The sequence below is a fragment of the Hemiscyllium ocellatum genome (assembly GCF_020745735.1).
Source record: "Hemiscyllium ocellatum isolate sHemOce1 chromosome 27 unlocalized genomic scaffold, sHemOce1.pat.X.cur. SUPER_27_unloc_1, whole genome shotgun sequence".
Taxonomy (NCBI): domain Eukaryota; kingdom Metazoa; phylum Chordata; class Chondrichthyes; order Orectolobiformes; family Hemiscylliidae; genus Hemiscyllium; species Hemiscyllium ocellatum.
In genome coordinates this window covers 636517-663130 of record NW_026867476.1, presented here as the reverse complement: position 1 = coordinate 663130, position 26614 = coordinate 636517, and the positions used below count along the sequence as shown (strand labels likewise).

The 26614-nt window shown below is 47.8% G+C and overlaps 1 protein-coding gene across 2 annotated transcripts; it reads right to left on the bottom strand.

The window, feature by feature from the left end:
• Window positions 1–7502: 7502 nt before the first annotated feature.
• LOC132807126 (gastrula zinc finger protein XlCGF7.1-like) lies at window positions 7503–23459 on the bottom strand. Of its 2 annotated transcripts, XM_060821434.1 has the most exons (3): window positions 23343–23459; window positions 21130–21603; window positions 7503–9340 (listed from the first exon to the last, which is right to left on the bottom strand). In XM_060821434.1, the coding sequence occupies exon 3, from the start codon at window positions 9009–9011 to the stop codon at window positions 8337–8339; it is 675 nt and encodes a 224-aa protein (XP_060677417.1). In that variant the 5' UTR covers window positions 9012–9340; window positions 21130–21603; window positions 23343–23459; the 3' UTR covers window positions 7503–8336. The 2 variants fall into 2 exon arrangements, with proteins under 2 accessions (XP_060677417.1, XP_060677418.1); XM_060821435.1 differs by lacking the exons at window positions 21130–21603; window positions 23343–23459 and adding an exon at window positions 10594–10623.
• Window positions 23460–26614: the final 3155 nt, after the last annotated feature.

Sequence of the window (26614 nt, the reverse complement as noted above, 5' to 3'; positions counted from 1 at the left end):
GAGAGGGGGCAAGAGAGAGAGAGAGAGAGAGAGAGAGATTGGAGAACGTGACGATGGGACAGGGCGAAAGATGAGAGCGGCTGGGATGGAAGAAGAGGCTTTTCTAAAGAAAAATACAGAAATTATCTTTTAGTAGTACAGAATTTGTTGAAAAAGATTAAGTAGAAACTAAGGCTTGCACAGTGGCTCAGTAGTTAGCACTGCTGCCTCACACCATGTAGGTTAGGTGAATTGGCTATGGGAAATGCAGGGTTATAGGGTGGGAGTGGTTGTGTCTGTGTGAGATGCTCTTCAGAGGGTCGGTGTGGGCCGAATGGCCCACTTTCACCATGTCCCCGGACTCTATAAGTGTCTTCACCCAGAGGGCTGACAGTATTGAGAATTCTCTGTCCGTCGTGGCGATCAGCTGAAGGAAATCTGCTATCCTAACCCTGCTGACCTGTGCATCACTCCAGGCCTATAGAAAGGTGGTTGACCCTTGACCTTCCCTCTGTAAGCATGCAGGAAGGCACTCACTTGTACCAGACAGAGATGGGCTGTGGTGGTTCAAGATGGTGGGCTCACCAACCACCTGAACCAGAACAGAGGTGGATAACGCTGGTATCCTCTGGAAAAGTTGCCTTAAAAACCCTTATTCTGATTGGCAGCCATTCTCTCAACCTCTGTGACTAAACCAAATCCTGAATGTGCAACATTGTCCCCTTTTGTAACATGATCATGCACTTGCTCAGTTTCCAAGATGGTGGCAGTGGAGTAGTTAGCATCCTGAGGCTGAGACTTGTCCACTCTGTGGCTCTTTTCTTCCTCTTTTCTCCTTCTCCTTTTTTCGTTTAGATCATAAGACATAGGAGTGGAAGTAAGGCCATTCGGCCCATCGAGTCCACTCTGCCATTCAATCATGGCTGATAGGCATTTCAACTCCACTTACCCGTGTTCTCCCCGTAGCCCTTAATTCCTCGTGACATCGGGAATCTATCAATCTCTGCCTTGAAGACATTTAGTGTCCCGGCCTCCACTGCACTCTGCGGCAATGAATTCCACAGGCCCACCACTCTCTGGCTGAAGAAATGTCTCCGCATTTCTGTTTAGCTTAGATTACTTACAGTGTGGAAACAGGCCCTTCAGCCCAACAAGTCCACACCGACCCGCCGAAGCGCAACCCACCCATACCCCTACATTTACCCCTTACCTAACACTACGGGCAATTTAGCATGGCCAATTCACCCTAACCTGCACATCCCTGGGCACTATGGGTAATTTAGCACAGCCAATTCACCTGACCCGCACATCTTTGGACTGTGGGAGGAAACCGGAGCACGTGGAGAACGTGCAAACTCCACACAGTCAGTCGCCTGAGTCGGGAATTGACCCGGGTCTCTGGCGCTGTGAGGTCAATGTTCTGAACTGACCCCCTCTAATTCTAAGGCTGTGTCCATGGGTCCTAGTCTCTTTGCCTAACGGAAACAATTTCTTAGCGTCCACCCTTTCCAAGCCATGTATTGTCTTGTAAGTTTCTATTAATTCTCCCCTTAATCTTCTAAACTCCAATGAATACAATCCCAGGATCCTCAGCCGTTCCTCGTATGTTAGACCTACCATTCCAGGGATCATCCGTGTGAATCTCCGCTGGACACGCTCCAGCGCCAGTATGTCCCTTCCTGAGGTGTAAGTTTTGGCCCTACTTACCATCTGAGGAGAGCTCGATCGATAGGAAGGCCATTTCGACGGGGGCCTGGAGCAGTGGCAGCTCCAGAGAAGGCTGTAACGTGTGTAGGCCCAATCCTGGCAACAACATGGCTGCAGAGTTGGCCAGCTAGTGAGCCAGGATCGTGACTCTGGCGGCAATATGAGGGAGGTGGCTATCGACAACGTTGGACTCCCTTGAAGTTTGCCGTGTGGGGAGACTCACACTGACCGACTTTGGACAACTTTCTTAGCAATCTAAAATATTACAATAGCGGAAGGGAAAGTTAACAATTAAAGAGTATTCTGAACATTGTATAAATCTGAAAGAACTATGCCATAACAAACTTTATTATGTATACAAAAATAAGAAACACGATACACACTACAGCCTTAACATTACAGAATATATATCTAGATCAGTACCTACAGTGTGGAAACAGGCCATTCGGCCCAACAAGTCCACACTGACCCTCTGAAGGGTAACCCACCCAGACCCATTTCCCTCTAACTAATGCACCTAACGCTACAGGCAATTTAGCATGGCCACCTGACCTGCGCATCTTTGTGACTGTGGGAGGAAACCCACACAGACACGGGGAGAATACGCAAACTCCACACAGATAATCGAACCCGGGACTCCTGGTGCTGTGAGGCAGCAGTGCTAACCACTGAGCCACCCAGTGCCGCCCCGACATATGGTCTGAATCCAGTTTCACATGTCTCCCCACCCCAGGAGTTCATCCTTACAAAATCTTGAAGGTTTATCCACCTTTTTCTTTTAGGATTCAGGCAAAGTTACGCCACAGCCCTCTGGAATTCATCCTGATTTTGCCTCTGTTTTCAACTTAAGACATCCAGAGCTCCTCCCTCTGTGAAGATTTCACTATCTTTATAGATTCACACAGCACAGAAACAGACAAACTGAACTAGTCCCACCTGCCTGCGCTTGGCCCATATCCCTCCAAATATTTCTCATTCAAGTACTTATCCAAATGTCTTTTAAACATTACAAAATGTACCAGCTGAAAATGTGTTGCTGGTTAAAGCACAGCAGGTTAGGCAGCATCCAAGGGATAGGAAATTCGACGTTTCGGGCATAAGCCCTTCATCAGGAATGAGGAGAGTGTGCCAGGCAGGCTAAGATAAAAGGTAGGGAGGAGGGACTTGGGGGAGGGGCGATGGAGATGTGATAGGTGGAAGGAGGTCAAGGTGAGGGTGATAGGCCGGAGTGGGGTGGGGGCGGAGAGGTCAGGAAGAAGATTGCAGGTTAGGAGGGCGGTGCTGAGTTGAGGGAACCGACTGAGACAAGGTGGGGGGAGGGGAAATGACGAAACTAGAGAAATCTGAGTTCATCCCTTGTGGTTGGAGGGTTCCCAGGCGGAAGATGAGGCGCTCTTCCTCCAACCGTCGTGTTGTTATGTTTTGCTGGTGGAGGAGTCCAAGGACCTGCATGTCCTCGGTGGAGTGGGAGGGAGAGTTAAAGTGTTGAGCCACGGGGTGGTTGGGTTGGTTGGTCCGGGCGTCCCTGAGGTGTTCTCTGAAGCATTCCGCAAGTAAGCGGCCCGTCTCCCCAATGTAGAGGAGGCCACATCGGGTGCAGCGGATGCAATAGATGATGTGTGTGGAGGTACAGGTGAACTTGTGGCGGATATGGAAGGATCCCTTGGGGCCTTGGAGGGAAGTGAGGGAGGAGGTGTGGGCGCAAGTTTTACATTTCCTGCGGTTGCAGGGGAAGGTGCCGGGAGTGGAAGTTGGGTTGGTGGGGGGTGTGGACCTGACGAGGGAGTCACGAAGTGAGTGGTCTTTGCGGAACGCTGATAGGGGAGGGGAGGGAAATACATCCCTGGTGGTGGGGTCCGTTTGGAGGTGGCGGAAATGACGGCGGATGATACGCTGTATACGGAGGTTGGTGGGGTGGTAGGTGAGAACCAGTGGGGTTCTGTCCTGGTGGCGGTTGGAGGGGCGGGGCTCAAGGGCGGAGGAGCGGGAAGTGGAGGAGATGCGGTGGAGTTGGTGGCGGTTGGAGATTCATTCCACACACAAACCACTCTCTGTGTAAAAAAAAATGCCCCTCTTGCCTGTTTTAAATCTTTCTCCTCTCACCTTAAAAATGCCCCCTAGACTTGAGATCCCCAACCTTACTGAAAAGACATCTCATTTACCCTTCAAGGTTTTATAAACTTTGATAAGGTCACCCCTCAACTTCCTAAGCTCCAGTGAAAAAAGGTCCAGCCTCTCTCTTTGTAACTCAAACCCTCCATTCCTGGTAACATCCCAGTAAATCTTTTCTGAACCCTCCTCCAGCTTATGAATATCCTTCCGATAACAGGGTGACCAGAACTGGACACAGTACTGCCGAAGAGGCCTTAGCAACATCCTGTACAACCTGAACATTACGTCCCAACTCCGATACTCAAAGGTGAGAGTAATGAAAGCAAGTGTATTAAATGCCTTTTCCTCTGGGAAGCTAGGGAGGAGATAGCGGAGCCATTGGCCTTGATTTTTATGTCGTCGTTGTCTACGGGAATAGTGCCAGAAGACTGGAGGATAGCGAACGTGGTCCCCTTGTTCAAGAAGGGGAGTAGGGATAACCCTAGTAACTATAGGCCAGTGAGTCTCACTTCTGTTGTGGGCAAAGTCTTAGAGAGAATTGTAAGGGATAGGATTTATGAACATCTGGATAGGAATAATGTGATCAAGGATAGTCAGCGTGGTTTTGTGAAGGGCAGGTCATGCCTCACAAACCTTATTGAGTTCTTTGAGAAGGTGACCAAGGAAGTGGACGAGGGTAAAGCAGTAGATGTGGTGTATATGGATTTTAGCAAGGCGTTCGATAAGGTTCCCCATGGTAGGCTAATGCAAAAACTACGGAGGTATGGCATTGAGGGTGCATTAGAGGTTTGGATTAGGAATTGGCTGGCTGGAAGGAGACAGAGGGTAGTAGTTGATGGTATAGGTTCATCTTGGAGTGCAGTTACTAGCGGTGTTCCACAAGGATCTGTTTTGGGACCATTGCTGTTTGTCATTTTTATAAATGACCTAGAGGAGGGGCTTGAAAGCTGGGTGAGCAAGTTTGCAGATGACACGAAAGTCGGTGGAGTTGTGGACAGCAAAGGATGTGGCAGGTTTCAGAGGGATATAGATAAGTTGCAGAGCTGGGCAGAAAGGTGGCAAATGGAGTTCAATGTAGCTAAGTGTGAAGTCATTCACTTTGGTAGGAGTAACAAGAAGATGGATTACTGGGCAAATGGTAGGCTACTTGGTAGTGTGGATGAGCAGAGGGATCTTGGTGTCCATGTACACAGATCTCTGAAAGTTGCCACCCAGGTAAATAGTGCTGTGAAGAAGGCATATGGTGTACTGGGCTTTATTGGTAGAGGAATTGAGTTCCGGAGTCCTGAGGTCATGTTGCAGTTGTATAAGACTCTGGTGCGGCCCCATCTGGAGTATTGTGTGCAGTTTTGGTTGCCATACTATAGGAAGGATGTGGAGGCACTGGAACGGGTGCAGAGGAGGTTTACCAGGATGTTGCCTGGAATGGTAGGAAGATCGTATGAGGAAAGGCCGAGGCAATTGGGGCTGTTCTCATTGGAAAAAAGAAGGTTTAGGGGAGATTTGATAGAGGTGTACAAGATGGTTAGGGGTTTAGATAGGGTTGACAGTGAGAACCTTTTTCTGTTAATGGAGTCAGCTGTTACTAGGGGACACAGCTTTAAATTAAGGGGTGGTAGGTATAGGACAGATGTTAGGGGTAGATTCTTTACTCAGCGGGTTGTGATTCATGGAATGCCCTGCCAGTAGCAGTGGTGGACTCTCCCTCTTTATGGGCATTTAAGCGGGCATTGGATAAGCATATGGAGGTTATTGGGCTAGTGTAGGTTAGGTAGGGCTTCGGTCGGCGCAACATCGAGGGCCGAAGGGCCTGTACTGCGCTGTATTTTTCTATGTTCTATGTTAATCACCCTATCTACATGCAATGCAAACTTTAAAACATTACCATATATACTCGAGTAATACTCACACTTTTTTGGCTAATTTTTAAGGATAAATTTATGGGGTCGACTATTACACGGATACAATTTTCGAGGGGCTGAAATTCATGCCCATCAAAATGCATCCAGCATCATTAGCAGAAGCCCACGAACTGTGGTCATTCTGAAAACCCGGGGTGGAGCGGAACAGCCAGCAGACTGGAAGACCGAGGGCGGAGCGGAACAACCGGCAGACTGGAATACTGGAGTGGGACGTGAAGACTGGCACACTGACACATAAACGTTGATCTGTCATCCGTGAAGAACCAGGGTCGACTTTTACATGAGAGGTATGGAAAATTCTGGATTATTTGGCCAAAAATAGGGGGTTGACTTTTACATGAGATCGACTATTACTCGAGTAAATACGATTTGGGGACGCCGGTGTTGGACTGGAGTGTACAAAGTTAAAAAAAAATCACACAACACCAGGTTATAGTCCAACAGGTTTAATTGGAAGCACACTAGCTTTCGGAGCGACGCTCCTTCATCAGGTGACAGTCACCTGATGAAGGAGCGTTGCTCCGAAAGCTAGTGTGCTTCCAATTAAACCTGTTGGACTATAACCTGGTGTTGTGTGATTTTTAACTCATGTAAATACAGTATGTCCCTGAACCGCTAGGTCTCTCTCTGTTCTACAACACTAACCAAGGCCCTGCTTTTAGTTGTATAAGTCCTGCCCTTGTTGGTTTTGGCGAAGTTCAATATCCCCCATTTACCCAAATTAAACTCCATCTGCCACTCTTGAGCCTATTGACTCTATCGATCAAGATGTCTTTGTCAATCTTGTCTTACAATTGTCTACTCCACAGCCACCTGATGGAGGAGCGTCGCTCCGAAAGCTAGTGCTTCCAATTCAACCTGTTGGACTATAACCTGGTGTTGTGTGATTTTTAACTTTGTCCAAAATCGGCATCTCCAAATCACTTGTAATCTTTGATAACCTTGATTTGGAGATGTTGGTGTTGGACTGGGGTGGACAAAGTTTTAAAAAAAAATCACACAACACCAGGTTTTAGCCCACCTGATTGAAGGAGCAGTACTTGGAAAACTAGTGATTCCAAATAAACCCCTTGGACTATAACCTGGTGTCATGTGATTTTTAACTTTGATAACTTTCTTCACTGTCCACTATACTGCCAATCCTGGTGTCATCTACAAACTTAGATTCGATTAAATTCCTTACGGTGTGGAAACAGGCCCTTCGGCCCAACCAGTCCACACCGACCCTCCGAAAAGTAACCCACCCGGAACCCATTTCCCTCCTAACACTAACACTAGTGGGCCATTGAGCATGGCTAACCATGCTTTCTGTATTCAGAAATGGCGAACAGAAGTGGACCCCGCACCAATCCCTGAGGAACACCGCTGGTCACGGGTCTCCAGTCCGAAAAACAACCCTCCGCTCTCTGTCTCCTGCAGTCAAGCCAATTATGCATCCAATTGGTAAGCTCAACTCTGAATCCCATGTGATCTAACTTTACTAAACAGTCTTGTGCTAACTGTGAACACAGCATTTTGTTCCAGTGACTGGCAACAGCAGCTCTTTCCAAACTGACTGCCTTCTTCCACATGGCTCCTTGGGGACTGCTCGAGATTTCTTCCTGTAAACTCAGGCTTGGCAGACGTCGTAGAAATTTGCCCAATAGGTTAGAGATCACAAAGCACAGTTTGAAGTGAAATTGACAAACAGTTTATTGCAAGCAATATCACTGGAAGAGAAATTGACCCAGGCTGACACAGAGCTGACAGTCTGCACAGACAGATCAGATTTCTCTCCCTGGAGCTGAGGACGAGACCAGTTTTATAGTAATGCTGCACAATGACACACTGATTAAGAAATGGGAAACTCCAATGTTTCTGGACATGGAGTAATTTAGTTGCAAGGATGCTAATTGGAAAACGATTTATTGGATGAATGTCCTGTCCCTCCACACAGTGCAATATCCGGACATTGTCATGGTATAATTCATCTTCACAGGAAAGTGTTAAAGTCTTTTCTGAAATGGTGAGGTGCTTCCATCTGTCTTCTGTCTGTCCTGCTCTTTGTGTGGCTTTGGTATTGCTGGGTTGTGAAACTGCCCACAGGGCTTTGAGATCTCTGTCGTGTCCATAGGAGCTTAAAGCATAGTCCGTTGTCCGCGTTGCTGTCTGACCCGGTTTGTGAGCTGCTCGGGAATTCCGGGGGTCCCGGTCCAATTTGGCCAATTTGCTTTTGTGAGTCTATCGTGGGTTAGCAAATCTTTTCCCACAGCAGGTCATCTCCCTGACATATAGTCGCCACGCAAGGTATGGAGCTGACTTCTGGGAGAGAGATGAAGCTTCTAAACCCCCGCAGCCCATCTCCATGGCAGTGCAGCATGCTTTGGGACGATTCAAATAGAAATACATACCGAATATTACTTTACTTTCCAAACACACAATGATTTTTAAACCAAGTGAAGTACAAAACTTATATTTTTACCGCAAGACTCAAACATCACTGGAAGCAAAGTCATGATTCTGGGCAGTCCGGTTGCAAGGAAGTCTTCCACTTTTCCATTTCACCATTCTCAGAAAAAAAACATGGTTCCTGAACACGGTTAGGGGTGGTAATAATATCAGAATCCAACCCCGTGATCACTTGTGAATGCGCTGGTGCTTCTGCAGGCTGCACAACTGAGTGAAGCCCTTCCCGCACGCAGAGCAGGTGAACGGCCTCTCCCCTGTGTGAACCCGCCGGTGGGTCAGCAAGTTGGATAACTGGGTGAAGTCCTTCCCGCAGACAGAGCAGGGGAACGGCCTCTCGCCAGTGTGGACCCGCTGGTGCGTCAGCAGATGGGATGAGTCACCGAATCCCTTGCCGCACCTGGAGCAGGTGAAGGGCCGCTCCCCGGTGTGAATTCGCCGGTGCTTCCACAGGTTGGAGGAGTCGGTGAAGCCCTGCCCGCACTCCGAGCAAACAAACAGCCTCTCCCCGGTGTGCACCCGCTGGTGGGTCTGCAGGCTGCACAAGCGACTGAAGGCTTTCCCGCACTCGCAGCAGGTGAACGGCCTCTCCCCGCTGTGGACCCGCCGGTGGGTCTGTAAGTTCCACGAGTGAGTGAAGCCCCTCCCGCACTCGGAGCAGACGAAAGGCCGCTCTCCGGTGTGGACCCGCTGGTGGGTCTGCAGGGTGGATGACTTGCTGAATCCCTTCCCACACACGGAGCAGGTGAAGGGTCTCTCCCCGGTGTGACTGCGCCGATGGGCTTCCAGTTCAGACGGGGAACGGAATTCCTTCGCACAGTCCCCGCATTTCCACGGCTTCACCATGGTGCCTTTACAGTTATCTTGGGTGAATAGACAAAGAGTACAGTCCCCCTCCACCGTCAATGGTGTGACGTTTATTCGAACTGTGAAATAAAGTAAAGCTATGGAACACACTCACCTGGATAGGGGGAGGTATGTGAGTGTCTTGGTGCTGATCCCCTCACATTGGTATTGAAATTCTTTCAAAGATGACTGACAGACAAATATTTCTCCTTCAAAAGTCAAAGGCCAAAGGCATTCAGGTCCCCATGAAGCAAGTGGCTCTTTCAAATCTGGAAAGGATGTCCAATTTGAGATTTCTTTCTGCAATTTCGTCCCCAAATTCCAATATCCTGTAGACGGAGATTACAAAAGTTGTTACTGTCAGTACAGTATCGAAATTCAGAATTCTAGTTTCTGTGGAACATGCTTTCCTCTCTCTTTCTCCAAGATGTGTCAATCTCCATCCCACAGATTCACCTTCCAATCTCTCACTCTGCTGTCCCTAGTGTACCTCCTCCCCATTCTCGTAAAATTGTTGATTTACAGTGATTAACTAATTCAAACTCACCTCTTCCTGTCCTGGACACACAGATATCACATGATCATCAGAAATAGGAGCAGGATTAGTTCATGCAATAAAGAGAATATACCCAGATTTCTCCCTCAGACCCAGAGCCCCACAAATCTCTGTAATTCTGAGAAGTAAGTGTTTTCGCTGACACATGTTGCACGAATGAGAATTTAGTAAATGTGGAACTAGAAAGAAACCCTGTGCTGTTTCGGATAAGATTGTGCGACTTGGAAGAACGGGAGTAGGCCAATCAGCTTGTCAAGCCTGCTCTGACATTTAATACAGAGGTGTAGAGCACGGAAACAAACCCAACTCACTCACGCTGAGCAGATATCCTAATCTGATTTATTACCATTTGCCAGCATTTGGCCCATATCCCTCTAAACCCTTCCTATTCATGTACCCAGCCTATTAAATGCTGTAATTGTACCAGTCTCCACCACCTCCATCGCCCCTCCCCCTAGTCCCTCCTCCCTACCTTTTATCTTAGCCTGCTTGGCTCTCTCTCTCTTATTCCTGATGAAGGGCTTATGCTCGAAACGTCGAATTCTCTATTCCTGAGATGCTGCCTGGCCTGCTGTGCTTTGACCAGCAACACATTTGCAGCTTGTTCCATACATGCACTACATTGTTGCCCTGTTAAATCTTTTCCTTCTCCTTTAGTTTTGGACTCCCCTACCATGGGGAGGGGAAAGACCTTGGCTATGCACCCTATTCGCGCCTCTCATGATTCTATGCACCTCTAAGAGCACAACCGATTGAATAATTCAATGATTTTGTTTTAAATCCACATATCTGATTTGCAGCATTGCTAATCAGATACCTGTCAATATCTACTCAATGCACTGTGCAACCATAGCCCCCTGTCATTGAAAACTTCAAAGATTTAGAGGAGAAAAAAAGATCTGCATCTTTCTTTTTCTACCTACATCTACATACCTACCTACCCACACCTACTCTGTCTACCCTTCAAGTGGTTTTAATGAGATCATCTCTGCATACAAGGGAAGAAGATTTTGCAAGGTGCCATACCCCCTCCAATCCGGTAGGTGGGGATAATCAGCGCGCAGCCGCAGTCGCGGGTCCAGCGGTCCGGAGCAGGCGCAGTGCCGCCAGCCCGACCTTTTGGAGCGCGGCAGTCCCTGAAGTGAAGGGGGCGGGGGGGTGGGGCTTCTCGCGCCCGGCCTGAGCCGGTTGCCCTGGAAACCCAGGGCACCAATGGGGGTGGGCGCGGGACGAGAGGGAGGGTGGAGCCCGTGCGTCTGCGAGCTCTGGAACCCGCCGCCGCGCGCCTTCTGGCTGCTTCTCACCCCGCCCACTCATGGCGACTGGCCCAATGAGAGGTCTCGGAGGACCGGAGGCGCCCCGGTCCTCCAACCAATCAGGACCGCCCTGTGGCCTTGCAGGCAGCCCTTGGACCTTCTGCAAGCTGCTCATCTCTCTCTTTGAATGAAGGGTTGAGTTTCAGTCCAGACTGAAGCCTCCTCCTCTGCCCCCCATCTGAGAGCACAACTGTTCTTCTTCTCTCCACTCTCTGTTTTCATTCTGTGATTAAGTTGTTGACTGAAAGGGAAAGAAGAGGGTGCAAATTCTGGGAACATTAATGTCAGAAACAAAGCCCACTCACTTCAATAATTTCAGTCCGAGACAAGATCTGAATCAGTCGTGCCCTTTATTTCACACTTACAAGTGGGTGAGGTCCACAAGGCAGGGACAAAACACACTGAATTCAACAAATACTCGATATTTATATAATTTGGTTCCTACATATTTTTTTATTTCATTGTTTCCCCCCCTGTTTACATCCTCCCCTTCCCTAAGACCGGTACCCATTACTCCTGTTTATCTCGTGTCTTATCCGGTCTTGTCTGTGACAAAATGCTTATTCCTGTTCTCAAGGACATTTGACCTCATCCTGCGGTGGGCACATCCTTGCCTTACCATTATTTACTCCCTCCATCTGTGCTGCCCCTTCACAGCATCTTATCATTAAGACTCTTTTAATTGGGGTTTGTTCCTGTGTTTCTGTAAAAGTGGGAAACAGATGTTTATACCTATTGTTTATACAGGCATATTTAGTTTAACTGCCTGTCTTCACTGCATCTTATCATTGTTTTACAGTCCCATTTGTTTCTTGCATACATTTTTAGCTAATAAAAAATCATGCATCTCCTCCACACAGCCCCCACCCCTGCCGAAACAACCACACACCGATGTGAGTTCATTCACCTTGTACCAGAAACTTTAATTGCAGAATTGCAGAAGTAACACCAATCCACCTGTATCCCACATTAACTCAGGACGTTGGCATCCTTTCCTTCCTTAAGTAGTCCTGAGCAAAGAGCAAGATCTGGGCTAGTTCAAAAGCAAAACACTGTGGATGCTAGAAAGCTGACAGAGAACAGTGCTGGAGAACCCGTTGTGTCTGTCAGAAGTTATGGAGACCCCAGACGAACCCCAAACGAACATTGCACCTGCATGTGGAGCGCCACTTTCTTGCATGGTCGAAACTAGGGCTCTGTTTCTGGTTCAACACCCCCCCCGATACTCATCTCCCTAGTCTGACACTCTGGCCGTGCTGCCCAACCCCCACCCTCATCAGCACTCCGGCCCTGTCCAGCAGAGAGTCAGACCGAGTGCTGCTGGCCTGTCTGCAGCTCCTGGTTGGGGCCACAACCAGCCAGAGCACTCTTCCAGCTTATCGAGATAGAGGTTTGCTCTCTCTAACACATTCTATCTCGAGACAAATGAAGGGGGGGGGGATCTGGTTGGCATGGACGGGTTGGACCGAAGGGTCTGTTTCCTTGCTGTAAACCTCTATGACTCTAGGAATGTTCCAAGAGTTGGCCGATCACTCAGCTTGAAGCAAGCCAGAATTTATCTTGCCCCACCCCCACCCCACAAACCAAAGAGGCCAGAGTATGACTCTATCTTCTTCTGACAAGACTGCAAGAGAGGGAACTCAAGATTAGTGAAGCTGGCATAGCAGGAGAGACAATCTATGTGATTTAGGGAGGGCTTATGCCCGAAATGTCAATTCTCCTGCTCCTCGGATACAGCCTGTCCTGCTGTGCTTTTCCAGCGTCACACATTTCAGCCATGAGATGTATGGAGCAAGAGAAAGAGAGCCTATGATTGGTGGATAAGGAAAACAGGGATAAATGTATATTAGGGACAGCAGAGAGAGACTCTATGGGATGGGGGTTTACAACATTTGATTCTAGAAAATCCTCCTCGCTCAGTCATCTCAATCGCAATGAGTGTAGTCCCAGTCTACTCAATCTCTCCTCATAGGGCAAACCTTCTCAAGTCTGGAATCATCGTAGTATGCATCCCCAGTGCCAAAACCGCCTTTCTCAAGTAAGGAGACCGAAACTGAACACAGTACTCCAGGTGTGGCCTCACCAGCCCTCTGTACAGTTGCAGCCTAACCTCCCTACTTTTAAAACTCCATCCCTGTTTCAATGAAGGGCAGTATTCCACTTGCCTTCCCAATTGCCTGCAACTCAACTTTTTGTGATTCCTACATGGTACGTGTGGGATGGAGAGAGTAACATAAGGTTCAGAAGGCCAAGTGCAGGAAAATGGGACTAGTTTAGTTTGGGAAACCTGGAGGGGTTGGACTAACGGGTCTGTTTCCTGGCAGCGGTTCTAGAAGGCAGCTCACCAGCACTTTCTCAAAGGGAATTTAATGCTCAAAACCCGTGAATAAATGAATAATTTCCGTTTGTGTATGACTCCATGGTGTGCATTAAATGTATGTTTCTTTTTCACTGTTCAGTAATAACGTACATGTAGTGGTTAGCACTGCTGCCTCACAGCGCTGGGGACTTGGGTTCGTTTCCACTCTCGGGCAACTGTGTAGAGTTTGCATGTTCTCTGTCATGACTTGGAGATGCCGGTGTTGGACTGGGGTGTACAAAGTTAAAAAAATCACACAACCCCCCTCAAACTGTCACATCTATCAAGGAAAAGTACGGGTATTTTGACTCATGATCATAAAAGGATTAACGCAATCTCTAGAAAATTTTATTCTGATTTATATAAATCGCAGGTTTGTGAAGGCAGGAGTAGGAGGATGCAATCGGTTTTTTAAAAAATTTGACCTTTCCGGACCTAACTCTGGAACAGGTATCGGTCTTAAATGCTCCTCTAACAGTCCAAGAAATACTTGACGCAACTTCAGAGTGGTAAGGCACCTGGCCCAGATGGCTTTCAAGCTGAATTCTACAAAGAATTTACAGGAATATTGGCTGGTCCACTTATGGACATGTATAACTTAGCATACAGTCAGGGCTGTCTCCCACCTTCGCTGAAAGAGGCAAATATCTCTCTTATCCTTAAAAAAGGAAAGGACCCAGAAGACTGTACATCATACAGACCAATATCCTTGCTAAATGTAGATTTTACAATCCTTTCTAAAACGTTAGCATGGAGACTAGAAAGGGTACTGCCACATATTATAAAGGAGGATCAGACAGGGTTTATTAAGGGCCATAGATCATCCAATAATATTAGAAGGGTTTTGAACATGATCCAAGCCTGCCATCAGGGAAAGATACCAGGAGTAGTAGTCTCATTAGACGCGGAAAAGGCGTCGAAAGGGTTGAATGGTCATATTTATGTTACACATTGGAAAGGTTTGGTGTTGGAAAGGTGTTTACCAAATGGGTCTCAACATTGTATAGTGATCCCAAAGCAGTTGTGGTTACCAATGGATTAGGCTCGGATAGCTTCAGTGTGGATAGGGGCTGCCATCAAGGATGTCCTCTCTCGCCATTGCTATTTACGCTAATAATTGAACTACTAACAGAAGCTATACGGGCTGACCCTAATATAACGGCCCCGAGGATTGGTACAGGTAAACATAAAATTACCCTGTATGCAGATGATGTTCTTCTATTCCTCAGTAATCCTCTGATGTCCGTGCCTCGCTTAATCCAAGTTATTAATACATTTAGTGCATTCTCAGGCTATAAAATTAATTATGTCCAGGTGGATTGGCTGTGCTACATTACCCATAGTGCACACGGATGTGTAATTTAGGGTGGATTGGCTATGCTAAATTACCCCATTGTGCCCAGGGATGTGCAGGTTAGGGTGGATTGACCATGCTAAATTACCCATAGTGCTAAGGGATTTGCAGGTTAGGGTGGATTGGCTGTGCTAAATTACCCATAGTGCCCAAGGATGTGCAGGTTAGGGTGGATTGGCTGTGCTAAATTACCCATAGTGCCCAGGGATGTGCAGGTTAGGGTAGACTGGCTATGCTAATTTACACATAGTGCCCAGGGATATGCAGGTTAGGGTGGATTGGCTATGCTAAATTACCCCATAGTGTCCAGGGATGTGCAGGTTTGAGTAATTTAGCACGGCCAATCCACTCTAACCTGCACATCCCTGGGCACTATGGGGTAATTTAGCACGGCTAATCCACCCTTAGTGCCCAGGGATGTGCAGGTTAGGGTGGATTGGCCGTGCTAAATTACCCCAGATGCCCAGGGATGTGGAGGTTAGGGTGGATTGGCCATGCTAAATTACCCCAGATGCCGAGGGATGTGCAGTTTAGGGTGGATTTGGGGCGCTAAATTGACCCATAGTGCCCAGGGATGTGTAGGTTAGGGTGGATTGACTGTGCTAAATTCCCCATAGTGCCCAGGGATGTGCAGGTTAGGGTGGATTTGGGGTGCTAAATTGAGCCAAAGTGTTCAGGGATGTGCAGGTTGGGGTGGATTGGCCATATTAAATTACCTATAGTGCCCAGGGATGTGCAGGTTAGGGTGGATTGACCACGGTAAATTACCATTAGTGCCCAGGGATGTGCAGGTTTGGGTGGATGAGCCATGCTAAATTTCCCAGACTGCCCAGGGACGTGCAGGTTAGGGTGGATTGGCCATACAAAATTAACACTCGTACCCAGGGATGTGCAGGTTAGGGTGGATTGGCCGTGCTAAATTACCCATAGTGCCCAGGGACATGCAGGTTAGGGTGGATTGGCCGTGCTAAATTACCCATAGTGACCAGGGACGTGCAGGTTAGAGTGGATGAGCCATGCTAAATTACCCATAGTGACCAGGGATGTGCAGTTTAGGGTGGAATGGCCATGCTAAATTTCCCATAGTGACCAGGGATGTGCAGTTTAGGGTGGATTGGCCATGTTAAATTACCCATAGTGCCCAGGGATGTGCAAGTAAGGAGATTGGCCATGCTAAATTACCCATAGTGCTCAGAGATGTGCAGGTTAGGGTGGATTGGCCATGCGAAATTACCCCATAGTGCCCACAGGATGTGCAGGTTTGGATAATTTAGCATGGCCAATCCACCCTAACCTGCACATCTCTGAGCACTATGGGTAATTTAGCATGGCCAATCCACCCTTAGTGTTCAGGGATGTGCAGGTTAGGGTGGATTGATCACGGTAAATTACCCATAGTGCCCAGGGATGTGTAGGTTAGGGTGGATTTGGGGTGCTAAATTGACCCATAATTGCCATGGGATGTGGGGGTTAGGGCTGATTGACTGTGCTAAATTATCCTTTAGTGCCCAGGGATGTGCAGGTGAGGGTGGACAGGCCATGGTAAATTTCCCATAGTGCCCAGGGATGTGCAGGTTAGGGTGGATTGGCCGTGCTAAATTACCCATAGTGCCCAGGGATATGCAGGTAAGGGTGGATTGACCATGGTAAATTACCCATAGTGCCCAGGGATGTGCAGGTGAGGGTGGATTTGGGGTGCTAAATTGACCCATATTGCCCAGGGATGTGTAGGTTAGGGCGGATTGGCCATGCTAAATTACCCATAGTGTTCAGGGATGTGCAGGTTAGGGTGGATTAGCCATGCTAAATTACGAAAAGTGAGGTCTGCAGATGCTGGAGATGAGAGCTGAAAATGTGTTGCTGGTTAAAGCGCAGCAGGTCAGGCAGCATCCAAGGAACAGGAAATTCAACGTTTCGGGCACAAGCCCTTCACATTCCTGATGAAGGGCTTGTGCCCGAAACGTCAAATTTCCTGTTCCTTGGATGCTGCCTGACCTGCTGCGCTTTAACCAGCAACACATTTTCAGCCATGCTAAATTACCCCATAGTGTCCAGCGATGTGCAGGTTAGGGTGAATTGGCCGTGCTAAATTACCCATAGTGCCCAGGGATGTGCAGGTTAAGGTGGATTTGGGGTGCTAAATTACCCCATAGTGCCCAGGGATGTGCAAGTGAGGGTGGATTGGCCGTGCTAAATTACCCCATAGTGTCCAGGGATGTGCAGGTTAGGGTGGATTTGGGGTGCTAAATTGACCCATATTGCCCAGTGATGTGCAGGTTGGGGGAGGGATTGGCCGTGCTAAATTACCCCATAGTGCCCAGGGATGTGCAGGTTGGGGGAGGGATTGGCCGTGCTAAATTACCCCATAGTGCCGAGGGATGTGCAGTTTAGGGTGGATTGGCCATGCTAAATTACCCATAGTGCCCAGGGACGTGCAGGTTAGGGTGGATTTGCCATGCTAAATTACCCATAGCGTTCAGGGATGTGTAGGTTAGGGTGGATTAGCCATGCTAAATTACCCATAGTGCCCAGGGATGTGCAAGTAATGGGGACTGGCCATGCTACATTACCCATAGTGCCCAGGGATGTGTAGGTTGGGTAATTTAGCACAGCCAATCCACCCTAACCTGCACATCGCTGGACACAATGGGGTAATTTAGCATGGTCAATCCACCCTAACCTGCACATCCCTGGGCACTATGGGTAATTTAGCATGGCTAATCCACCCGAACCTGCACATCCCTAGGCACTATGAGGTAATTTAGCACGGCCAATTCACCCTGAGTGCTCAGAGATGTGCAGGTTCGGGTGGATTAGCCATGCTAAATTACCCCATTGTGTCCAGGGATGTGCAGGTCAGGGTGGATTGGCCGTGCTAAATTACCCATAGTGCCCAGGGATGTGCAGATTAAGGATGAGGATTGGCCGTGCTAAATTCCCCATTGTGCCCAGGGATGTGCAGGTTAGTTTGGATTAGCTGTGCTCAATTTCCCATAGTGTCTAGGGATGTGTAGGTTTGGGTGGATCGGCCATGCTAATTTTCCGATAGAGTCCAGGCAAAAGATTAAAAAAACAAAATCGAATCGAAGTTGAATTTTACTGTTTGGGAGTGACTTCAAACCAATGAAATGATCAGATGTTTTGGGGTACATTTTGAACAGTTTGGGGAAGAAACGCCAAGTAAAGCAAAGTTAGAGATGCTAGCCCAATAGCTGCCTGAACGGTAACTGTTCACATGAACGATCTGTGAGGCAGCATACTGAAGAAACGACGACAGAGGAAGATACAAAGAGAAGATTCAACAGCTGGCTGGTTTTGAAATTTGAATTTTTTTTTTGGAAATCTTGATCGGGTTTTTAAATCGAACCTGGATTGCAGAATGGGAGGGAAAGGATAGGTTTAAGCGAAAGGAGTTGTTTAACGTTCTCTTATGGACTGAAAGAATAAAATTGTTAATTTTCAATTTAAATAGTGACCTCTGGGAGAGTTCTTTGCCTCTCTAAATTTAACAGATTACGGCACGGGGGCTGAGCTTCTCTGTGTGTCGGGGTTAAATTAGCAGAGGGGTTTACACCGTGTCATAATAGTAGTGTGGCACGGTGGCTAGCACTGCTGCCTCACAGCGCCCGAGACCCGGGTTCAATTCCCGACTCAGGCGACTGACTGTGTGGAGTTTGCACGTTCTCCCCGTGTCTGCGCGGTTTTCCTCCGGGTGCTCCGGTTTCCTCCCACAGTCCAAAGATGTGCGGGTCAGGTGAATTGGCCATGCTAAATTGCCCGTAGTGTTAGGTAAGGGGTAAACGTATGGGTGGGTTGCGCTTCGGCGGGTCGGTGTGGACTTGTTGGGCCGAAGGGCCTGTTTCCACACTGTAAGTCATCTAAATCTAGTGTCTTTCCCCCTGGAGCAGGAGGCCTGGGTTCGAGTCCCACCAGCTCTAGAGATGAGTTGGGTGCATTAGTCAGGGTAAATATGGGGATTGGGTCTGGGGGGGGTTACTCTTCGGTGTGGGCCGAAGGGCCTGTTTCCATACTCTAGGGAATCTAATCTAATCTTAAAACAGCTTGATGAAACAAAAAGGTTTAACAAAACAAAATGTCATTGGCCCTATTGCGGTGCAGCAGTATTGTCCCCTCCACCCAGGGTTGAACCCAGGGTTCAAATCCCACCTGCTCCACAATAAAAGTCAAGCAGACCCATGGCCCTCTTGGTGTGCAGTGGTAGTGTCCCCATCCTCTTGGCATACATCTCTGAACAGAGAAAAATAGGTTTAAAAAAAAAGTCATTGGCCCCCTTGTGGTACAGCAAAAAGAAAAAAAAAACGTCTTTACCCTTTTCTGGTGCAGCAGTAATGTCTCTACCCCAGATCAGGAGGTCCAGGTTCAAATCCCCCTTACTCCAGAGATCTGTAATAATATCTCTGAGCAGGTTGATGGAAAAAAAAAGGTTTAATATAAAAAAAAACGTCATTGGCCCTATTGCGGTGCAGTGGTGATGACCCTATACCTGGACCAGGATTCAGGGCTGACCTGTTCCAGAGATATGTAATGACATCTCCAATCAGGTGAACAAAATAAAGTTAAGTGAGAAAAAAAGAGGGAAAAAAAAGAGAAATGAAAAGAAAGAAAAGGAAAAAAAAAAGAAAAAAAAACAAAACAAAGAAAAAAGGGAAAAAAACAAAAAAAAACCGTAGAAAAGTAGGGAAGAAAATGTCTTTGGCTATCTTGTGGTGCAGCAGTAGTGTCTCTACCCCAGACCAGGAGGTTCAGGTTCAAGTCCCACGTACTCCAGAGATGCGTAATAACATCTATGAACAGGTTGACGAGAAAAAAATAATTAAATTAGAAAAAAAAGAAATTAAAAAGAGAAAAGGTCATTGGCCCTCCAGCAGTAGTGTCTCTACCCTGGACCAGGAGGTCCGGGCTCAAGTCCCACCTGCTCCAGAGGTGAAAAAAAAAGAACAGGAAACCCAGTCATTGGAGAAACCGAAGCACAAATTCACAAGTTTAAATACCAAAACGGAGAGCACTGAGACCAAGAAAGGTTAGACACTTTTCTTTGAAAACAAATTCTGGAAAGAGGGAATGGTAATGTGCTCCGAAGTTTTTAAATTTTGTGAATAGCAAAGGTTGATGAGAAACCTTTTTCGCCAGCCAGTGGTGAGGATGTGGAACTCGCTCCCACAGTGAGCAGGAATATATTTAAGTAGAACAGGGGGGACATACAAAAGGGGCAAAGGAACAGAAAGCCGGTGGACATGAAAAAGTGAGGGTGGAGTATAAATACTGAGAGTCCAATTGAGCCAACTGGGCTGATCCTGTGTTGCAGACTCAAGTGTGGAACAAGGCCAAACGTATTTATTTCACATCTACCTGTGGCAATAAGAAGAGCACTGTTGACGACCCAGGGTAAAATAAATGCCCTTCAACAGCTTCCGTGGGAATGCACAGTCCCTCGCTCAAAGAGCATCAGCCTCACTGGAAGCAAAGTGGGTGAGAGCGGCCTGTTCCCACTTCACCCACTGCCAGAACAAATGTGGCCCAGTCCGAGAGTCATACAATCCCAAGAGCGGAGGGCACACTGACCCTCCAAAGAGCATCCCTCACAGACACACCCCTGACACTATCCACCAAGACTGCACATCTTGGAACACTACGGGAAGACTTAGGGTGGCCAATCTAGCTGACCTGGCATCGCTGGTCACTATGGCCATGCTCATTGTCCCACAGTGCCGAGGGATGTGCAGGTGAGGGTGGATTGACCATGCTAAATTGTCCTACAGTACGCAGGGATGTGTAGATTCGAGTGGATTGGCCATGCTAAAATTGTTCCAATCCACCTGACCTACACATCCCTGGACACGAGGGGACAATGTAGCACTGCAAATCCACCCGAATATACACATTACATGGATAATTGAGCCTGGCCAATCCACCCTAACCTGCACATCCCTCAGCACTATGGGTAATTTTACACGGCCAATTCCCCCCTAACCTGCACATCCCTGGGCACTATGGGTAATTTAGCACGGCCAATCCACCCTAACCTGCACATCCCTCAGCACTATGGGTAATTTTACACGGCCAATTCCCCCCTAACCTGCACATCCCTGGGCACTATGGGTAATTTAGCACGGCCAATCCACCCTAACCTGCACATTCCTGGGTATTATGGGTAATTCAGCATGGCCAATCCACCCTAACCTGCACATCCTTGGGCACTATGGGTAATTTAGCACAGCCAATCCACCCTAACCTGCACATCCTTGGGCACTATGGGTAATTTAATATGGCCAATCCACCCTAATCTATACATCCCTGGGCTGTGGGAGGAAACCGGAGCACCCGGAGTTAGTCCCACACAGACACGGGGTGGGGGGAGAGTATGTGCAAACTCCACACAGACGATGGCCCAAGGATGCTACCCCGCCCCAGGAGTGGGCGAGAAGAGGGAACCGAAGCCCCGCGATGGCTGGTGGCCAAGGAGGATGGAGAACCGAGTGAACCCCTTCCCGCAGGCGGAGCAGGTGACTGACCTCTCCCCGGTGTGTGGACCCGCCTGGAGGGGGTCTGCAGGTTGAACAGCCGGCTGGATCCCATCCCGCACTCCGAGCAGTCAAACGGCCTCTCCCCAGTGTGACTCCAGCGATGCCTCTCCAGCTGGGATGGGCTGTACTAAAAATGTAAGTACAGTCGCCATAGCTTCCACAGCTTCTCCATGGCGTCGCTCAGGCTCATTCCTGTATTTTACATCGAATGCACGTGACAACAAAAATATACTCATTTGGATTCCAGCATCTGGCCAGCGCGAACCGTTCCAAAATATTTTCCAGGCTGCCTGGCGGAATAACGATCTTTCCATGACAGTGCAGTGAAGCACTCTCCCTGGTGCCTTTTCCAGTGAGATTTTTAAGTTTTCACCGAAAAGAAAAGCACAGATCTCCAAAAGAATCAATCTAGGCCTCAACGCAGTGTTCAGTTCGAGATTTCTGCCCTCCTCGTCTGATGTCCTACAAAAGACAGAAGACGTTACAACAGGCCTGACTGGATAGAAATTTAAAACAAAGTTTGCAGATGCTTCGACACCACTCTCGGTAGCATCATCAGTGCTCCTCCTGTGAAGCGCAGCTATTTGTTCTGTACATTAACGACTTCGATGTGGACATAGAACTCACAATTAGTAAGTCTGCCCATGACACTAGAATTAGGGGTGTTGTTGCTAGTGAGGAGGAAGGTCTCAGGCTACGTGGAAGGCAATCTTGCTCCAACTTTGTAAAACACTGGTCAAGCTGCCGATGGAACACTAGGCGCAGTTCTGGTGGCCAAAGGGAAGGACGTGATTCCACTGGAGAGGGTGTCGGGGAGATTCACCGGGATGTTGCCTGGGATGGCATGAGGAGAGACTGGATTAGGCTGAATTTGTTTCCCCCTGGAGCGGAGGAGGCAGAGTGGGGATCTGATTGAGACAGAATTATGAGGGGCACAGACAGAGCAGATCATGACAACCGGAAGGCATTAGTTTAAAGTGAGGAGTGTATGGTTTAGAGGAAATTTGCGAAAAAAAACTTTCTTTGATCCAGAGTAGGGTAGACACTCTTGAGGCAGGTACTTTCACAACATTTAAGGTGAGTACTTAAAATGTTGGGGAGCATAGCAGGCTACAGACCAAGTATAGGTAACTGGGATTAGTATAACTTGGTGCTTGTTGGTTGGTGTAGACACAATGGGCCGATGGGCCTGTTTCTATACTGTACGACCCCTAATGCAAATATGACCATAAAAATGTAAGACACAGGAGTATATCTCATGACTGATCCACAGGGGAAAGTGAGGATGGACATCATTTCATTGGTGAATTTTTAAATTCTGGAGTGGCTGCCTGTAAGGAAGTGGAACAGTCCATAACTTCAAACTTAGGTCGGATAGACACGTGGGACAAGTAATTTTAGCAGAGTTCCCGAAATAGAGAGCCGTTGGCTCTGCAGAGAGTTAGGAGAAAATGAGGACCGCAGATGTGGGAGAGTCAGAGCTGATAAAGTGTGGCACTGGAAAAAAAGCACAGCAGGCCATGCAGCATCCAAAAGAGAGAGCGAGAGAGTGTGTGTCGATGCTTCAGGCAACTGAAGAAGGGTCCTGTCCGAAACGTTGACTCTCTTGCTCTTTCGGATGCTGCCCGGTCTGCTGTGCTTTTTCCAGCATTACGCTTTCGCATCTGTGCAGAAGTAACAGGGACTTCAGTTGCTAAATGGACTCCTGCAGTGTCAGCATTATTCTACGAGTGGAACTGTATAATTGATGTAAAGCATTGTTTTTACAGGCCGCACGGTGGCTCAGTGGTTAGCACTGCTGCCTCATAACGCCAGACACCCGGGTTCAATTCCCGCCTCGGGCAACCGTCTGTATGGAGTTTGCACATTCTCCCCGGGTCTGTGTGGGCTTCCTCCCACAGTCACAGAGATGTGCAGGTTGGGTGAATTTGCCATGCTAAATTGCCCGTAGTGTTAGATGCATTAGTCAGGGGTAAATGTAGGGGGATGGGTCTGGGTGGGTTGCTCTTGGGAGGGCCGGTGTTGTGGAATTGTTGGGCCTGTTTCCACACTGTAGGAAATCTAATCTAAAAAACTTGAGTTAGTTATAAATCAGAATTTGGTGACCATATAATACACTGAACATGTACAAGAAACATATCCATATTAAATTCCCATATTAAATTACAATCCCCACAAATGATAACAAGAGATATCAATACCTTTCACTAAAGATGGAGAAATGGGCCAAACCTTCCTGGATTCAGTTGCTTTACTCCCAGGATGAGAAGGGGAGAGACATTGCTCCCAGAAATTGCCCAGGGGCAGGAGTTTCACTCTGAAGCTCACTGGACTACTTCCGCATCGTGACGTCAACAATGCAGGGTGGAGCCAGCCTGCGGCAGCCGAGAAGGAATCACCGGGCTCGGCGATGACGTCCTCGGGATCCAGGCCCCGCCCCCCACCCATCGTTTCCCCGCCCCTTTCTCCAGGAGCAACAGTTTCCACGGGAACCGCAGCCCCGCGCTCGAAAGATCGAGCCGCGACTGCGCCTGCGCGTTGGGCTGCCTCAGTGGAAGAGAGTATAGAGTTTGCAAAATCTCTGCCTTTCATTTGCAGAGTTATAAATCCACACAACACCAGGTTACAATAGTGGGATTTATAACTCTGCAAATGAAAGACAGAGATTTTGCAAAGTCTCCTCCCCTCCAGGTTACAATTCCTGGTGTTGTGTGATTTTTTTTCTCTTTTCAACTTTGTGTCCACCCCAATCCAACACCAGCTCCTCCAGATCATTTCATTTGCAGATACATTCTATTTTGTTCAAAAAAGCACACAATCTGGAGGCAGCCGCAGGAATGCACAGCGCGGAAACAGACCCTTCGGTCCAACTCACCCATGCCGGCCAGATATCCTAACCTAAATCTAGTCCTATTTGCCAGCACTTGGCCCGTATCCCTCAAAACTCTTCTGATTCATGTTCCCCATCCAGATGCCTTTCAAATGTCGTACCGGTCTTCAACACTTCCTCTGCCAGCTCATTCCACACACACACACACCACCCTCTGCGTGAAAAAGTTGCCCCTCAAGTCCCGTTTAAACCTTTCCCTTCTCACCCCAAACCTATGCCCTCTAGTTCTCCCTCTCCTACCCTAGGGAAAAGACCATGTCTATTTATCCTATCCATACCCCTCATGATTTGTATAAACCTCTAGAAGGTCACCCCTCAGCCTCTGCGCTCCCAGGAAAACCCCACCTCACCCTAGTTTCAAACTTCCAGCTCAGCACTGTCCCCATGACTTGTCCGGACTTGTCCGACCTGCCTAGCTCCTTTTCCACCTATCCACTCCACCCTCTCCTCCCTGACCTATCACCTTCATCTCCTCCCCCACTCACCCATTGCACTCTATGCTACTTTCTCCCCACCCCCACCCTCCTCCAGCTTATCTCTCCACCCTTCAGGCTCACTGCCTTTATTCCTGATGAAGGGTTTTTGCCCGAAACGTCGATTTCCCTGCTCGTTGGATGCTGCCTGAACTGCTGTGCTCTTCCAGCACCACTGATCCAGAATCTGGTTTCTAGCATCTGCAGTCATTGTTTTTACCCCAATGGGACGGCCCAGCCTATTCAGCCTCCAAACCCCGGCAAGATCCTTGGAAATCTTTTCTAAAACTTTTCAGCTTTCACGAACTGATAAGAGGGAGACCAGAATTGCACACAGTATTCCAAGTGTGGCCTAAACAATGTCTTGTATGGCCGCAACATGACCTCTCAACTCCTGCACTCGATGCTAAAACCAATAAAGGAAAAGAAATACCTTCTTCACTAACCTATCAACCTGTGACTCCGCTTTGAGTAACTGTGAGCCGGCACTCCAAGACCTCTGTATTCAGCAACCCTCTCCAGAACCTTACCATTAAGTGTGTAAGTATTGCCATCAGACACTTTATAAATCTCTCCTTTGGATATAAAACTAGTCTGACTCCAGGTTATGATAAAGACAGACTCTAACCTTACACTTTAATGCATTGTCTGAGCTGAGATATCACTTTTTTTTATAGATTGATAAAACCTTAAGTTATGTCAGGGTTGTGATTTGAAAGAAATTCTGGGATTTACATATTAATTAATGGAAACCTGCATTCTAAATGATTAAAGGTGGAACAGCCATCTAGGTTTGTCTAATACATTGCACCAGTTGTAAAGCAATTTGATCTTTTACTTATAAATTCTGTGTCCTATGATCCTATCCCACTAGCTACCTGATGAAGGAGCAACGCTGTGAACGCTTGTACTTTCAAATAAACCTGTTGGACTATAACCTGGTGTTGTGTGATTTTTAACATTGTCCATCCCAGTTCAACACTCATCACCTCCATATCACATTTCACTCCAAGTCATGCAATCTGATTTCAAACAGCACAGCTTTTCAGCTTTAAGCTCACAAAAAAAACTTCATCCTCTGTCAGAGAACACTTTGATGTTTGCCGTTCAGCGACTCTGGAGCAGAAATTTGTGCCATACCATTGTATTAAATGTTTCACACACACACACACACTGGAATCCCCTCCCAACACATATGTGATAGGTTCCACATCAAAGCAACTTATTGTTACGAGCTGACAAGGGTCACCTCAGGGAGACGATTTGAAATCTTTTCACCATAACGACTGCAGACATTTTCAGGAGAGCAGGATAGCAATGCGTTGGAAACTTTCCCAGGTTAATGACTGGCAGGAGAAAAAAAACCAGGAGGAAGATTTAAAAAAGACAAGCTGTACAGGACATTGGTTAGGCCATGTCTGGAGTATTGCGTGCAATTTTGGTCACTTTCCTATTGGAAGAATGTTTCGAAGTATGAAAGGGTGCAGGAAAGATTTACAAGGATGGTGCCAGGGTTGGAGGGCTTGAGCTGTAGGGAGAGGCTGAACAGGCTGGGGCTGTTTTCCCTGGAGCGTCGGAGGCTGAGGGGTAACCTTATAGAGGTTTACAAAACCATGAGGGGCATGGATAGCGTAAATAGACAAGGTCTTTTCCCTGGGGTGGGGGAGTCCAGAACTAGAGGGGCGTAGGTTGAGGGTGAGAGGGGAAAGATATAAAAGAGGCCTAAGGGGCAATTTTTCCACCCAGAGGGTGGTACGTGTATGGAATGAGCTGCCAGAGGAAGTGGTGGAGGCTGGTACAATTGCAACACTTAAAAGACAACTGGATGAGTGTATGAATAGGAAGGGTTTGGAGAGATATGGGCCAGGTGCTGGCAAGTGGGTCCAGATTAGGTTGGGATATCTGGTCAGCATGAACGTGTTGGGCCGAAGGGTCTGTTTCCGTGCTGTACATCTCTACGACTCTATGGCATGAGCAGCGATTTTTATTTTACACAGAGGGCGGTTCTTGTGTGCAGAATGAACTTCCTGAGGAAGTGGGAGATGCAGAAACAGTTCCAACGTTTAAAAGACATCTAGATAAGTGCATGATTTTCAGAAATGTTTGGAGG

Excerpts from the sequence above, each read along its gene's own strand:
- LOC132807126 (XM_060821434.1), bottom strand. The coding sequence starts at position 9,011 with ATGGTGAAGCCGTGGAAATGCGGGGACTGTGCGAAGGAATTCCGTTCC.